Source organism: Euwallacea similis, chromosome 7 (genome assembly GCF_039881205.1).
Source record: "Euwallacea similis isolate ESF13 chromosome 7, ESF131.1, whole genome shotgun sequence".
NCBI lineage: Eukaryota > Metazoa > Arthropoda > Insecta > Coleoptera > Curculionidae > Euwallacea > Euwallacea similis.
Genome location: NC_089615.1, coordinates 3,099,355 through 3,114,318, shown reverse-complemented (window position 1 = coordinate 3,114,318; position 14,964 = coordinate 3,099,355). Strand labels below are relative to the sequence as shown.

At 35.9% G+C, this 14,964-nt stretch overlaps 1 protein-coding gene across 1 annotated transcript in view; it reads right to left on the bottom strand.

Moving 5' to 3' along the window:
• Positions 1 to 3,966: 3,966 nt before the first annotated feature.
• Positions 3,967 to 14,964, bottom strand: part of LOC136409969 (octopamine receptor beta-2R-like) — a 100,580-nt gene continuing 89,582 nt past the window's right edge. Inside the window, exons 3-4 of the mRNA XM_066391856.1 lie at positions 10,987 to 11,098; positions 3,967 to 4,365 (exon numbers count right to left, since the gene is read on the bottom strand). Coding sequence (XP_066247953.1) covers positions 4,155 to 4,365; positions 10,987 to 11,098 — 323 coding nt within the window. The 3' untranslated portion in view covers positions 3,967 to 4,154. The remainder of the gene's footprint in view (positions 4,366 to 10,986; positions 11,099 to 14,964) is intronic.

Sequence of the window (14,964 nt, the reverse complement as noted above, 5' to 3'; positions counted from 1 at the left end):
CCGTAATCCCCAGATTTAAATATATGTAACTTTTTTTCTCTGGAGGAATTCTGCCGAAATCTGAATTTAGTTTCTGTTTAGTGTAAACAGTTTTATATTTATAGTTCACTGAAGTGTAGTAAGATTTGAATGCCAAAAAGTGAGAGGTTGAATGTTTTAAACAATTTTTGTTATTAGAGCTGATCGAACTTAAAAAAAATGGCAACAGGGCATAGCAAGGCAAATTTATATCGAGGAGGTTCTTTACACAATTTTTATATGACTTCCTAAACCATCACTAACTAGAAAAGTAACTTAATTAATCTAATTTCAACGACATAAAATTGGTTACACGTGTTTCTAAAGTTTTTTGGGACAAAATTACGCAAACCCTGATGGCCTTTTTCACAAAACTTCTGAAACACGTGTCAGATATTAAAGAAGCAAACGAGATAGCCAAGTTTCTCGTTTCGTCTCGTATTTTATATTGAGTTTGACCCATTTTCGATGACTGAATACTTAAGTAAATTTGTTTGTTTCTTATCATCAATTCGATATTCCCTCAGTCTATAAGGGCCAAACTAAAAACCTGCAGGCAATTTTTCTAGGAAAATAATTACCATGTGAGTTCTAGTCCTAATAATACTGGCAAAAAATACTCCACCACTTTAAATTATATAAATATATATACAAATCTAGGTTTCTTTCTTGCTTTGTCTTTATTTGTTTTAGTGTACCATTCATCAATATGTCTCTTGTTTCTTCTATGGTTGTTCGTGTAATATAAATCATTTGCGGGAAAGTGTTAAAAAAGTATAAGACATTAAAAATTTTTTTGAATTTGTGACTAGAAGTTGTAAGAAAGTAAAGTGGTGTAAACATTTTAATGGGATAATTAATTATCATAGAATTCATATCCTTTCTATTAAAACAAAGAAATTCGCCTTTAAAATAATAACTTCTTCATCGTTCAATTTACCCCACCTTGCCTTGCTTAAATTTAACGTGTAAAACTTTTTGGCATACAAATCTAAATATTGAGCTTTTACGAAAATGCGTTTTTTTTTGGATATTACTATTTGGATTGCCCAATTACAGTATTTTTTACAGGTCATACAGAGACCTCATTTATTTTGGAATAAGTATAGTTAAGCAATAAATATTTCATTCTCTTCGATCTTAAGCAAAATTTCTACAAACTGACCAAAAATTGAGTATATTGAATTAATGAATCAAAATAAATTTCGAATTTAAAAATTTTACCACGAGTAACCAATCCGCTTATAAAATCTTACAATCCGCATGTAAATTCTTCTAGAACATAGAACACTAGATTAGGGATTTTAATTTTAAATATATTGAGCAAAATAACACTAATATTTGTACATACTTCACAGATACCTAAAACTTTCAAACTTATAAACATATCATAAATACATTTATCTTCTCAAACAATAATGATCAGGGATAAGTTTTTCGGAAAATGCTTGTTCACGCAGTTACATTTACGAAAATAATGCTTTTGGTACGACTACGTTAAAATGCATATGCTAAACATGCTTTTAATATCTCAACATCTAATTGAGTTTTTTTTAAAGATCAAACTTTACTACATTATAAATTCCTGAAATAAATTTTGAAGATTTGAAAGCAAATATGTATGCTGCTTCAAAATTTCATAAAAGTCTGTGGAAAAATTTCCCTAAACATAGCAAAAACATTTTCAAAAATTTTAAATACGAAGCTCTTTCTATTCTTAATTATCCATTTTTGCCGCCCTTTGGAAATTAGCTATTCCTAAAAAAAGATCTGCAATTTCCGGAATTACAGAGGTAATTAAAAGTGTAAAAACTAAATGATAGTGAGGAGAGAAAGTTCAGAAATAAATTTGCACAAATTACAAAATAAAATGCCCGCAAGCCTGCAATTTCAACGATGATAAAGGAAATATAGAGGTTCAAATCTGCATAAAAGCCAACGAAAAAAGTTGCCTTCAAATACAGAAGTTAATCTACAAAATTTAGAAATATAAATTTGTTTCTGCTTCTGTAGATCTGACATACTCAGATTTCCCCCTAGAAACGTGGCATATTTATAATTCTCTTAAATTTTGAAAGAATTAACAGAATTAGAGTAGAGAGGAAATTTAGGAAATTAGAAACATAAAATTATGGAATAGGCAATGAATGAATTTGATTAAATATGCAGGAATATACCTGCAAAAACTAGAAATACAAACTTATTTGTTCTTCTGTGGGTTTCTCTCTATAGAGGAGGAATTAGGTTTTTCAGTAAATATGTAGAATAACGGATTGTAGAGGAATATTAAAACATTGAACTCGCGTAGAATCATTCTATTTGTAGAGAAAACATATAGGCACCCTCTTCGCTCCCTAATGCCTCCCCCCCCCTTTTTTTAACTCCACGTGTGTCTTACCTTTCTCTCGTCAAATTACGTGTCCTCTTTAGGACACAGGATTCTGCTTTATTAAAGAGTTCGTCCCGGAAGAGAAAGAAAGCTCTGAAAATCTTGTGGCTAAAACGGCTCCCAGCTATTGCACACCACTAGGAATTGCCATGAGGGCGGATTTCTCTTCCACAGCGCAATGTTTGCAGAGCAAACTGTTCTCCATTCCTATAAAATGCTTGTACAGTGTGTCCACGATAAAGATGTCTAGCAAGGCGATCTCGTAATAATAATTTCAATTACATACTAACAGACAACACGATGGCGGCGCTCTATAAAGGGAGACTAAAACCACAAACCAAATTCTACTCTCAAATCGTCAAATTAAAAACAGAGGAACGAAAAAATACATGCAAAGAACAGAACAGACATGACAACAACAACAACCGACAGACTGCACCAAATTCAGGTAAAATGGAATGACAATCGGCAGAACTGGACTATTCCGAACCCTCTTTGCCTTACAAGACCATCCCGCTTCTTTTGCCTTCAAGCACTCTATTGGAACATTTCCAAGTGTAATTTTTTTCGTTTTCCTTGAATCTTATGAGTGACATATAACTTGCATGTAAAACCTTATCCCTGATTTTTAATAGGCTTTGAAAAAGCAACTGTGTATAATAAACAAATAGTATAACGGAAAACACAGAACTATCTAACTCATCGTTTATAGGGAGAACTGCTTATATTTATTAAAACAGCTAATGTAATTATCACAGAAATCAGCAAGCCAATAGGGACAGATATAGCCGCTATCATACTCCACTAAGTTTGACGATACCAATAATAAATCCTATTAAGGAAGTCTTTCATATATTGCTTTTGGTATACAAAATAGATTATACATATTTCAAATTATAATTTTATATTATGCCTGTATTTAATGCCACAGTCCAACATTCTTGCGAAAGAAAATTATCTATCGAATTGATGGTTTAATATTAGCATTTCTGTTAACGGGGAATTCAACGTAAGCACAGGCTTAATCTAATTTAAGGAAATTGAAATTAATCAGGAATGAAAAAGAAGAACGCTTTGGGATTTAAAATTAAAAATATCGAGTGCCAATTAACTGCTAATAGATCTAATTTTCCATAAATGTAGCTTAACCCACCGAGTGCAGTTGAAGAAAAATGTAAGTTAGCCCAAAACCTCTTATAAAGGGTATCCGCAAATAAACTCAGATTTTAAACTATATTCAAAACATGTAACATCACATTTATCAGAAATCACTATTTAGTGTGGAACGAGATATCGGACAGTTCCATTTGAAATTTCCTGATCAAGTGACATCCTGCAGTGGAGAGAAAAACTGACCACTAATGTATTGCGATATGTACAGAATTTTCGTTATCCATATGACAATAAATCTCGTGTCTACATCAATAAACTACCCCTAATTCCGGATTTGGAGAGAAATTCTGCGCACCATTAATGGAATGTGACTGCAAATTTGTTATTTCGGAAAAAAAACCCAAAAGCGTACGATCAAATCGCTTATTCTGTTTCACACTCAATCGTAATATGTGCCCATTTAGGGACACCCTTCACCTTCGGGCTTTATGTAGGAGAAAATAATAAAATCCAAACGTCTGCCTCCACTTTAGTTCTTTGGGAAATCATTAAAACCTTAAACCTAAATAAAGGGCGACTAGCAAAAATAATATCACAGCCTTTCATCCCGTATACTGGGGCTGTAGTCCTGGGGCTACAGGAACCTGGGGGGTGTTTTCCATCGGCCGAAGCAGCAGGGCATGGCGCATAACAGCGTGTCCTTAAAAGCTTCGCGGAAGTCCCGATTGAAATAGGCGTAGATAAGGGGGTTTAGAGCTGAGTTGAAATAACCCACCCAAAATAGCATCCCTATCAGCCATTCTGGAGTCGGACAGTAGTCTCCACAAAGGGTTGTTATTACGTACCTGAAACAATAAACTGTTGGTTTAATGTTTAGGGCCTGATTCTATAGGGAGAAAATGAAATTTTTGGCGACGTTGGTGACAAAAAAACTCCATCAACCTATTTCGTTGTTCAAAAATTTTATTCTCATGATAATCCTATAGAATCAGGGTGCCGAGCTGTGCTAATCACAGAGAAATATTCATTTGAACATATGTCCGCGATCCCTCAAATTTTTGGCTGTAGGGCTTGAATAATAACGACTTAGAAAAAAATTTCAAATTCCCTCTCTAAACCGTTAATTTTGAAATTCTCGAAAACTACTTTTGCTATTGTATTTTCAATTTTCTGTGAGGAAACTGGTTAATTTTAAATGAAAATGGTCTATTGCGCCTTTCTATTAGTGTCTTTTCGTTTATTAATTTTTCTATTTCGTGTCTTTTCGATTACTGATATGGTAAGTTGATGTTGAAAACTTGAAAAAATCTCTACTGAAAAACAAAAAACAGAAAATTCAACATCTTGTGGAAATAAATTAATCCGTAATGGACATCCCACTGGCTGGGGTAGGTCTGGACCCCCAGCTCTAAATACGTGCTTGCTTAGAAAGGAGACATATATAACCATATCTAACAAATGTGACCCAACTGGGTAGAAAATTGTGCTCACATCACTGTCGAGTTAAACTAGTTCACATATTTATTATAAACTTTAGAAGAAATTTATGAACACATTTGCTCTCTTTCAGTAGTTTTATGCATAGCCCGCCATTCTTTCCTGAGCATATATGACCAGGATCAGTATTCCTCGACAACTATTAATTTCCCTTTATTTTACTCGAGGAAAATAATACTACAACAATAAAATTTTTATGTTAAAATCCAAACGCTGTTGTATGTTCACGTTCGTCATATACGACTTGCAGTTAAACCGAGAGCTTAAACCTCGGATCTAATTTAACACTAGGGCGTACAAAGGGGCCTTAGTTTCAACACGTTTAAATGCAAATGGGACGTAGTTGTACTGCATAATATGCCGTAACAGTGTTGTCCTGAGGGCGTTCGAACTCTACAGACATCCTCAGGGACAGATAAACACTCAGAAATGTACAATTATTGAAAAATTTATTTTAAGGAGGTATTTGAATGCGAGTCGTCGCCAAGCGAGCATAGCGAATAATGTTATATTTCACTTCATTCGCTTTTTTCTGTTAATTTAATTTTTGTATTTTTAAAATTTAGTTCTACCTAAGACAACAGCACGCTGCATATTGAATACTGAAGTATATATTATCCACAATGCTTCTCTAAATGTATTACATATTGTCCTTCATGAATCATAATATATTGGGTATTTTTTGTGATGAGCCATTCGCATTCCCACGAAATGTATTTCGTAGCTTTATTTTCGAATGAGCCTTAGGTAAAATTACCTAACAACTATAGCCTTTATTAATAAAACTAGTTAAGCCGTGCTTTCCAGCAATCGTTACCAATGGTGCTCTGATGGAAACGTTTAACAAAAACTCCATTGTACATTGAAACTTTTTGTTTTCTTTTATTTTGCTTGAGATTAACGCCTCGCTCAAAAAAACAGCGAAATACATTGACTGGAAGTCCTCTTGGCTCATGTTAAAAAACACCTCCATATGTTCCTTTTTAAGCAATTCGTGCAAACTTCCCGTCAACAAAATACCAATTGCAATCGAGTGTGGAGGATTAAGAAATAACGATTAGAAATATATTGGGATTCCACGACCCCTAACAGCTAAATGTTCAGATAATGTATAATTTATATAAAAGCTTTCCAGAGAACTACTGGACTTTGTGGGGCACTAAAAACGAGTCTTTTATCCTAACACCGTGTTACGTTAATCCTTAAAATAATTATTAATGAGATGTCTTCTAAATGGTTTTAAGAACAAATCCCTGAAATTGCTTAACATTTAACTCCACTTTCTCTCGTAAGTAGCAAATGTGATAATACAACATCAGCAAAAGTGATATACTACAACAATGGCCGACGGTACGAGAATTACGACGGTTGAAAAATGAGGAGAATTTCTCCAGAGGGTTATTACTGAGCGCTCCGTTTTTGACCTAAAATTGAATGAGTCTCTTGTGCTCTTATTAATTCCTTATTCCATGCGTCGCCTTTTTTCCTCAAAAAACTGTTGAAATAGAACATAATCGAGTACTTTTCAAGTTTCTTTGTACATATCATAAATTTGATTCCATGACTGATTGGAATTTTGTGATTCCAAAGCTTCGCTCTCAAACTCCAATTTTACTTTATCATCGAAAGGCAAGTACTCGTAATTGTAAACACTACTGAAAGTAAATTACATCCTTTGAAATTTTACTAAACCGGAGCGAAAATTGCCTCACAAGAGAAAACGGTAAAGAGATTAGGGAAAATCCGGTAAAAAACGAGGCGATTTTCTGTTAAAGGCTATAATATAGTGTCTGTGTTTGGGAGTTAATGGGAGAAACGTCGCATGTTTTATTTACTTCTCGCATTTGAGGTGATATTTCTTTCATTCCTTCCAGTACATTAAGGCGCAATTAACGAAAGACATAATGCGGAGCTGAATGCTTTGCGCCAGCTTTGCTTTCCTGCAGCTAACAGTGTTATACAGGGTGTTATTTAAGTACGTGGCCAAACTTCAAGGGATGATCCTTTCAGTAATTCTAAGATGAAAAGTTTGTTAAACATAGGTCTAGAATTTTTTTTCGTTTTCAAGATACAGAGTATCAAACTTTTCTTAAAAAATCATTTTTTCGTTAAAATCTTAATAATAATTTAGTCGAATTTGTTCAAATTTGACAGTGCTATTTATAGTTATTATTGTTATTTATACGCTACTGACTTTTTTTTAAATTTTATATTTTTTCGCATTAAGCACTGTCATGACCACCCAGGTCACCGGATTTAAATTCGTTAGATTTTTTTCCTTTCAGGACATGTAAAGTCCTTCATTTATAAAACTCCGGTAAATACTGAAAAAGAATTAATCCACCGGATACGGGATTGATATAATCAGATAAGATAAACGCCAGGAATATTTCAACGTGTTCAGCAATCGATGTTAAGACGATGTAATGCTTGTTTTTAAGTTGAAGAAAGACATTTTCAGCAATTATTGTAAGTTTCATGTTACTTATTTTTAAATGTTTTTTACTAAAAAAATGCGTACCATTTTTTAAGTGTAGTTTTAATAAAACGTTTTTCTTGTAGTTTGACACCCTGTATCTTGAAAACGAAGCATTACCGGACCTAAGTTCATATAAACTTTTCGTCTTAGAATCACTCAAAGAATCGCCTCGCGAAGTTTGGGCACGTGCTTAAATAATACGCTTCTGATAGTCGGCGGTGTCTCAATTTAAAGTAAATTTAAAAGCATCACGCCAACTTGAAACTTGTTAATCTTCCATCAATAGCTAAAATTCCAAACACACCGCAGTTCGATTAGTCATCAAATTACCGATTCTATTCATCTTTCCAAGCGTCAATGGACTAAAGTTCGAAACGGACATTTGACCACATCAAAAGGACCTAGTAGGAGTTTATCCTTTGAGAACCTCGGTTTATTGGTTCTGTCCAAATTAACTCTAAATTGCAGCTTCATTTGGTGGGCACTAGCAATGTATGTGATCCTATTTTGCAAACGCCGCAAAGAGATTTAGTTCCCATAAAATATGTCTCAACGGGCAATCATTTTGAATTAGCTCCTCAGAAGTTGCTCGGTGGTAATTAAGATGTGTGGGGAGAACAAACGCTACGTCACACCCAAACGGACCTTCAAGTTTGCCAATTTTACCATTGTTGCCCCGAAAGTTTTCCAATTTGGTCATGCAATGAATCTCAACCAAAGCCCGTATTTCCATAATTTTATTTTAATGCAAACTCTCCAGCTAGTTTAGACAGCTGGCTACCATCATTTAGGCGTCATTTATATCAAATGAGTATTAAGTTGTTTCGACCCAGATTGCAGAAAAATTCATGTAAAGCCTGCGGAGGAAATTCTCAAATTATGTAAATAGAGAAATGGCATCACTGTGGGTATCTGTTTCTGTTGAGCCTCGCAGGGAAAATGAGGGGGTAAAATTATAACGTACATCTGTTTTGATGGTAAACATGTGTAAAGGTAAAACTGCTAGGATTACTAAAACATAGTGGTTTTATATAATTGAGGTAAATAACTGGCAGAATTAGAACACAGGAAATAGTTTGTGATACTCACATTCAGAGCCACAGGGGATAAAATTGGACCGTTAGGTTCGATTGTCAACTAGACTCAGCCTATAGTGTTTAAACTTCCATGCTACAGCTAGGCTTCAGTTAGGCTTCAAAATCCTGACAATTATTCAAATGCAAATTAAAATTAATTATAAGTCCGCTCTATAATATAATTAAAACTTCCCAACTTTCACAGGTATTTAAGTTAAACTGGATTGTTTTACATTTCTCCGTCTCCAGTGTAACTTTACTTTTGTCTAACGTAATAAATTAATTCAAGTCACTTCTTCATTATCCTCATCCTCTACTTTTATTACAAATTCAAATCCCAGCAAGATCTCCATTAAAATTTAAGTCGAAAAGCTATTATGTGATAGAGTAAGTTATTCCATACTCCACGAACCTAGACGTCTTGCTTGGAAACTTTGGATCACACGATACACAAAACGGCCATTAAGTATTCGACAACAGACAGACGAAACTAATTTAAACCCTAATACAAATTCTGGTTTTGATTGTAACTTGTCTCCTTTGTGCCATAAACCTGCAAATGGCAGGATCTCTGTCTGCTGAGATTAAATTGTGCACCCCGCAGATGGAAAAAATATAGAAGGAAAGATACGTCGAAGTTGAATGAGATATTTTTCTGTTGGCAGATAAAAACTTGATGCAAAATTAATCGAATGTGCCATATCGATTCTAAAGCGCTTTGCAGCGGAAGAATGCGTGCACAGCCCAGAATTTTAAAATTTATTTGGATTCTTTTCTATTTGCTCATGTCTCGCCATTCACCCAATAAAAGAGCGACACTCCTCAGTTAATCTTTCGACTACACTCTAAAAACCACAGAGTTGAACATTCGTTGATTAGTTTTTCCATCAGTTCGCGCTAAATCTCATGGTTGAGGCTCAAAAACCTATCTGCATTTGCACGTAGTGGCCCCTGATCGCCTCCCTTCAGTCCGGGTAACCAGCCCCCGAGGGAGGAGACAGACGTAACAAATGCAGGAAGGGTGGAAGGCATAAGGATGGATGTTCGAGGGGTAAAATCGGGAAATGCCTAGACGTGGGTCTGTCTACGGGGCGACCTATTGCATCGTCAGAAACCAGTTCTTAAGACAAACACCACAGGAAAGGCTATAGAAAGTCAAGACGAAAGGACGAAGAGAGCAAATATCCAGGGACAGCCGCACACGTATGGATGACACAACGCAAAGAGATTCATCTTAGGAGAAAACGCGAACGTGCAAGAAGAATTTCTGAAGAAATTGCCAAAGAAAAAAGCAACAATTTCTGTCGGATGTACACATCAGGATTAGTAATAGCACAATATCAGGTAAGAAGAGCACAGACAAAATGATTGGAAGAAGAAGAGTGGTATTGCTTGGTAATAATACAATACGGGATAAAAAAGGCGTAAACAAAGTGATTGTAAGAGGGATGGTGGCGTTGCCTTGCGACTTGAAAGCACACAAATCGAGTATAGAGAGGTGCGAAGCCATCACGAAGGCCCTCTCGATTACATAAAGGACGAACACAAATGCAACAAGACTGAAATGGCACAAAGAGAGAGTAGATGTGAAAACACAACAGATAAGGAGACCGCGGCATCAATTAGCAGAAGACGAGTTGAGAAGATAGTGGCTACTCGCAGGTCTCTCCGACTCTGACGATATATCCCTCAGGCACTTTCAGTGAAGTCTCGTCTCAAGGCACACTACCCAGTCACCAGAACATCAGCCTGGGTGTCTTTCGAAGATTTTTCTTCCTTGCGACAATAAAACTTTCTCGTGATTACCTCTCAATAATTCATGCACTAACACTGAGTGTACTCTTTGCAAAGATACACCTAACATATTTGGCTGATAAACACCTGGACTTAAAATGTGAAGGAACAAACTTTCCAAAGCATCAATATTCAATTAAAACGCATCTAGCTACTGAAGCCTACAGATTTTCATTAAACTGCGGAAAGCCAGTAAGATTACACTTAAGACCCGATGAAAGCGTTCGGACAACGCTCCTCTCATGCGGCCCATCGTTTGACTTAACTGAGTGCATTACTTTACCATACCCATCCAATACCTTTCACAATTTATGCAATATACGTAATCGCCCCAAGTTTCAGATTATCAGACATCAAGTTAAAGAGACCTTTTACATTTAGTGATACTGACGATTTTGGAAAAGTTTTGCAGTTCGAGTTTAACTATCTTATGATATTTGGCCCAATGGACATTGAACGACTTTAGACAATGTCGTTTTGCGACCATAAGTTACTAAAACAATACGAGATCGACCAAAGAAATGTGAGATACATCCTTGAATGTAGCTCGCAAAATTAATAGTTTCGTTATGGGGATGTGATATTCGCATCTTTAAACATTTAATGATGGGAAATCTTACCACAGAAAAAACGGCAGCCAACAGAACATAAACACTCCCATTATTATCCCGAGAGTTCTTGCAGCTTTGTGTTCTGCCCTCCAGCTTTTCGATTGTTGTCTGATTGAAGTCCCTGCAAGAGAAAGAAATTTAACGATTAAAGCAACTGCACCCAATGCGCATTTTAAATTCTTTATTCTCTAATATTCAAATTGTAACACTTCTCAATCACTTTTCTAAAGCTATTAAAGTAATGTAAATTTTAAACTAGCAAGGCAAAACGAAAAATAAATGCAGTTAAAAACTCTTAACAAGCCCCATTAGCATAGAAAGCAAATTTAAATTTTTAAAATATCCCGGGGAATTATCATGGCGACCTAAGCGGAGTTTCCAATTCAAAAAGTCGTTTTAAATTTTCAACGTTAAACAAGGTTTCCGGCATCACATTAACATAATAAATTATGCTGTAATCTAAACGTGTGTACTAGGACTTTTTTGGCCCGGAATAATTTATGATTACACCCACGCATACATATTTAATAGTGTAACAAATTGAAAATTATCATTCCAACTAAATATGATAATTTTCAATTTGTTATACTCCAATGGTGGTTTCCAGGTCAGCGAACATGAAGAAGAGTTTAATAGAATAGCGCGCAAGATCTCCGCTCGTAAATAAATTCTCCCATCCCTTTTATATTATTTGAACCGGGTTGTAACAAAGTTACTAACTATCGGAAACTAGAACAAACGAACTAATTGCCCAAACTCAATCAACTATACATAGTGTCTACATGGTTTGTACAAAGCTCTATCAGTGGTTCCTGAGGTCGATATTTAACTATTTAACCCAACTTGCCTTAGTCCAAAAGCTGACGGTTTCCGAAGTACTGAACTTCAAAGTTAAATTATATCATAAAAATTGCAACACCTAGAAATAATTCGCGTATTTCAATGAAACTGCAAATATATTGATAATACTATACGAAATAAATGATGTAACTTGCGAGTGAACCGAAGTCCAGAAAGCCTTTAAAATTCAAGTAATGTGTATAACCACTTTGTGAATTTACGCCCTCAGAAACTCATCTGGGCATGCTTCCAAGTAAATGGTCGATTTCCTCTTGAGGTAGTGTATCCCAGGCAACGTGAATTGCATTTCGTAACTCTGCTAACGTACGTCATGGGGGTACTCCAATGTAGTAAATCTTCTTCCTGTCACGTCCCATACGTGTTCTATGGGGGAAAGATCAGGAGAGCGTGGAGGCCAAGAAAGCACATTAACGTTGCGACGTTATAGATGAGCCATAGTTATACGAACAATATATGGCCGTGCATTGTCTTGCTGTAAAAGCACGTTTCCAGTACGTTGAATGTATGATATAGCTATTGATTCTAACACTTTCTGTATGTAACGCACGGCGTTATATGTAAAATCTGATCAATTGTAGTACCACTACAATTAAGTACGTACACGAATGTTGGTTGAATTTGATGCATTAATTTTAGGCATTGCTATTTTTATGATAAGTAGTATATTTAAAAGCTTTTTTTAATGTTTATTCAGTAATTACAGTAAATGAGCAATTCCTCGTATGTAGCGTTGATACATGGTAACAGAAAAGCTACGCTTCTTTAAAAAAGGCCGATATACCGCCTCCGACATCCTCTACACTAAATAACAAAAATGTAGATGAAATCCAATTTTTACAAAATGAGTAATCTATAACATAAGAATGACCTATGCGGGAAAATTCGCTATTACAAATAAATGTGTGTAATGAAGCTTCAAACCGTGCTTAAGAATATTACGTAACAATTTTCAGCTGGGACACGTCGATGGTTCAATATAACCGTGACAACCGCGGAACGATGTGTTGCTCCAGAATTTTAGAATACGAACGAAACAAAGAGATTGGCATAATTATTAAGACTTCAAGACATGTATGATTCAATTCCCCGTACAGTTTTTAGTCTCTCTCTATCATCAAGTAAGTGCTACCGTTGAGTAATAAAAATATATCCGTTAACTTGTCAAACAGCCAACCGCAATAGCAAAAATTTCAATAGCTTTTAACATTTATATTGGCATGAATTATTGGAGCGAAAAATTCCACACGCAAAAACTCTGGCGCTAATCAACCAGTCAATGATTCATGCATATGTACCCCTCCCCCACCCCCCCCCCCCCCTTTTGTACTCACTAAAGCCCTTTCTCTCTCGTAATTCGTTATCTCGCCAAGAACCCCCTTAAGTGTTATTTTGATGGGGTATGGGCTCTCCTCCTCTCGTTAAAGAGCATTAGCACTTTACTGCACTTCTATGCATGACTTACGCATTCTGTACATGATTAGAAAATATGGAAGTGAGTATAGTTGCAGTCAGTTCTGGAATTCCCATTCCATTCTTTTCATATTTTCTCTGATGTAATCATAAACTACTGACCACATTTCCTTACTCTCAGCCATTTTCTTGATGAAGTTCCTCAATTCTCCTACGTATCTTGAACTAAGCTAAACTAACCTAAACTGAGCACACCACATCAATCAAAGTATCACTACGATTCTACGACAGTTCGATTGCAGAAACTTAAACTAAGGGGTGCCACCAGATTTGCGAAGTTCAATACAGGTAGGCCAGAAAAACTACAGCACCTTAGACTGACTCATACACCTCCTAAATTTGTGCTGGAAACTGTAGGAGCTCAAAATCTTCCTGGGCAACATCGAAAGGAACATCGTAGATTATGTTTTCTGTGCATCTGATTTGATGGAGCTTCAATTAGATCTTCATTGAAAGAACGCTGAAATGAAACAGGATAAGATTGTGATGTCAAGATTGGATTCTGTGGATACGACGACTAGGGCTATTCTGAAGCAAGATTTTTAAATCTGGGGAATAAAACAATTCAGGTGAAGGGCGTGGCCTGTTCGAGAATGATCGAAATACCAAGTTATCACTATAAAATCAAAGTGAAGATAGAGCAGACAAAAGAATTTCACTGTATGTACCGAGGGTTATTTATGCCGTTCTAGAAGATGATACCGCTGGAACAAGTCTAATGCTGCAGAGAACATTTCACACGGAAGCTAAGGTGAAAGGTGTTCTGAGACGAAGTCATCGAGGTTTCTCTAAGGCCTACTGAAGCTGTCTATGGCAGAGAAAAGAAAATGGAATTTTTTACGAAACATAGAATGGACCGATTGGAAAAGAGTTCTTCCAACGACCTCATCTGGATCTAGAGCGTGTGGTTGATCTGGGCTAGGTGGGGGACCGGGCACATTAAGCAAATAGGGCTTATTATAGACGAAATGAAAAATCGCGATTCCCTCAGATATGTAGGCACTTCTCTCTGAATAAAATGCCCCGCTGAGATGTGCCCCATGATGATTATGTGCATCAAAAGCAACACTGATCTTGCCCAAGATTACCAATATTTGCGCATCCATAAACCTCAGTTTCGATTCCCGTTACGTTTAATTATTGCACTTTTACATCATTGCGTGAATTTCTATGTTATCATTGCACACTTAAATTGAAAGAGTCGCGTGGTCACGCGCTATAAACTTAAAAATAGAACTCACAACGTTTTATACAGAGCGAACGATTAATCAAGAAAATCTGATAAATGTTATGAGCAGGCCGACGTAAAAGGGTGTAGTCAGAATGGATTTGTTATTCCAGATATTTCCACATGGAGAACTGTCTGCCGGATAGCCTGATGCCATACACGAGTTGAAAAGGTGCCAAAAGATTACTCTAGGTCGCGACTGCTTTAAATTACGAGAATCCACAGGACATTAGAAAGAAGGAGGATGGGTTACAAGGTTTAAATGCTGTGTGGACATGTTTTCAGTCCTTCAGGATTACACACTTTTTATGTATTTTAAAAGCCCATGTGAAAGAGATAAATGATACACAATGTTGCTTTCTTTTCAAGAAGCTGTTCGTGGGTGGAGATTATATGCTAAAGTTTTCTATGTAACGAAACACGATCAA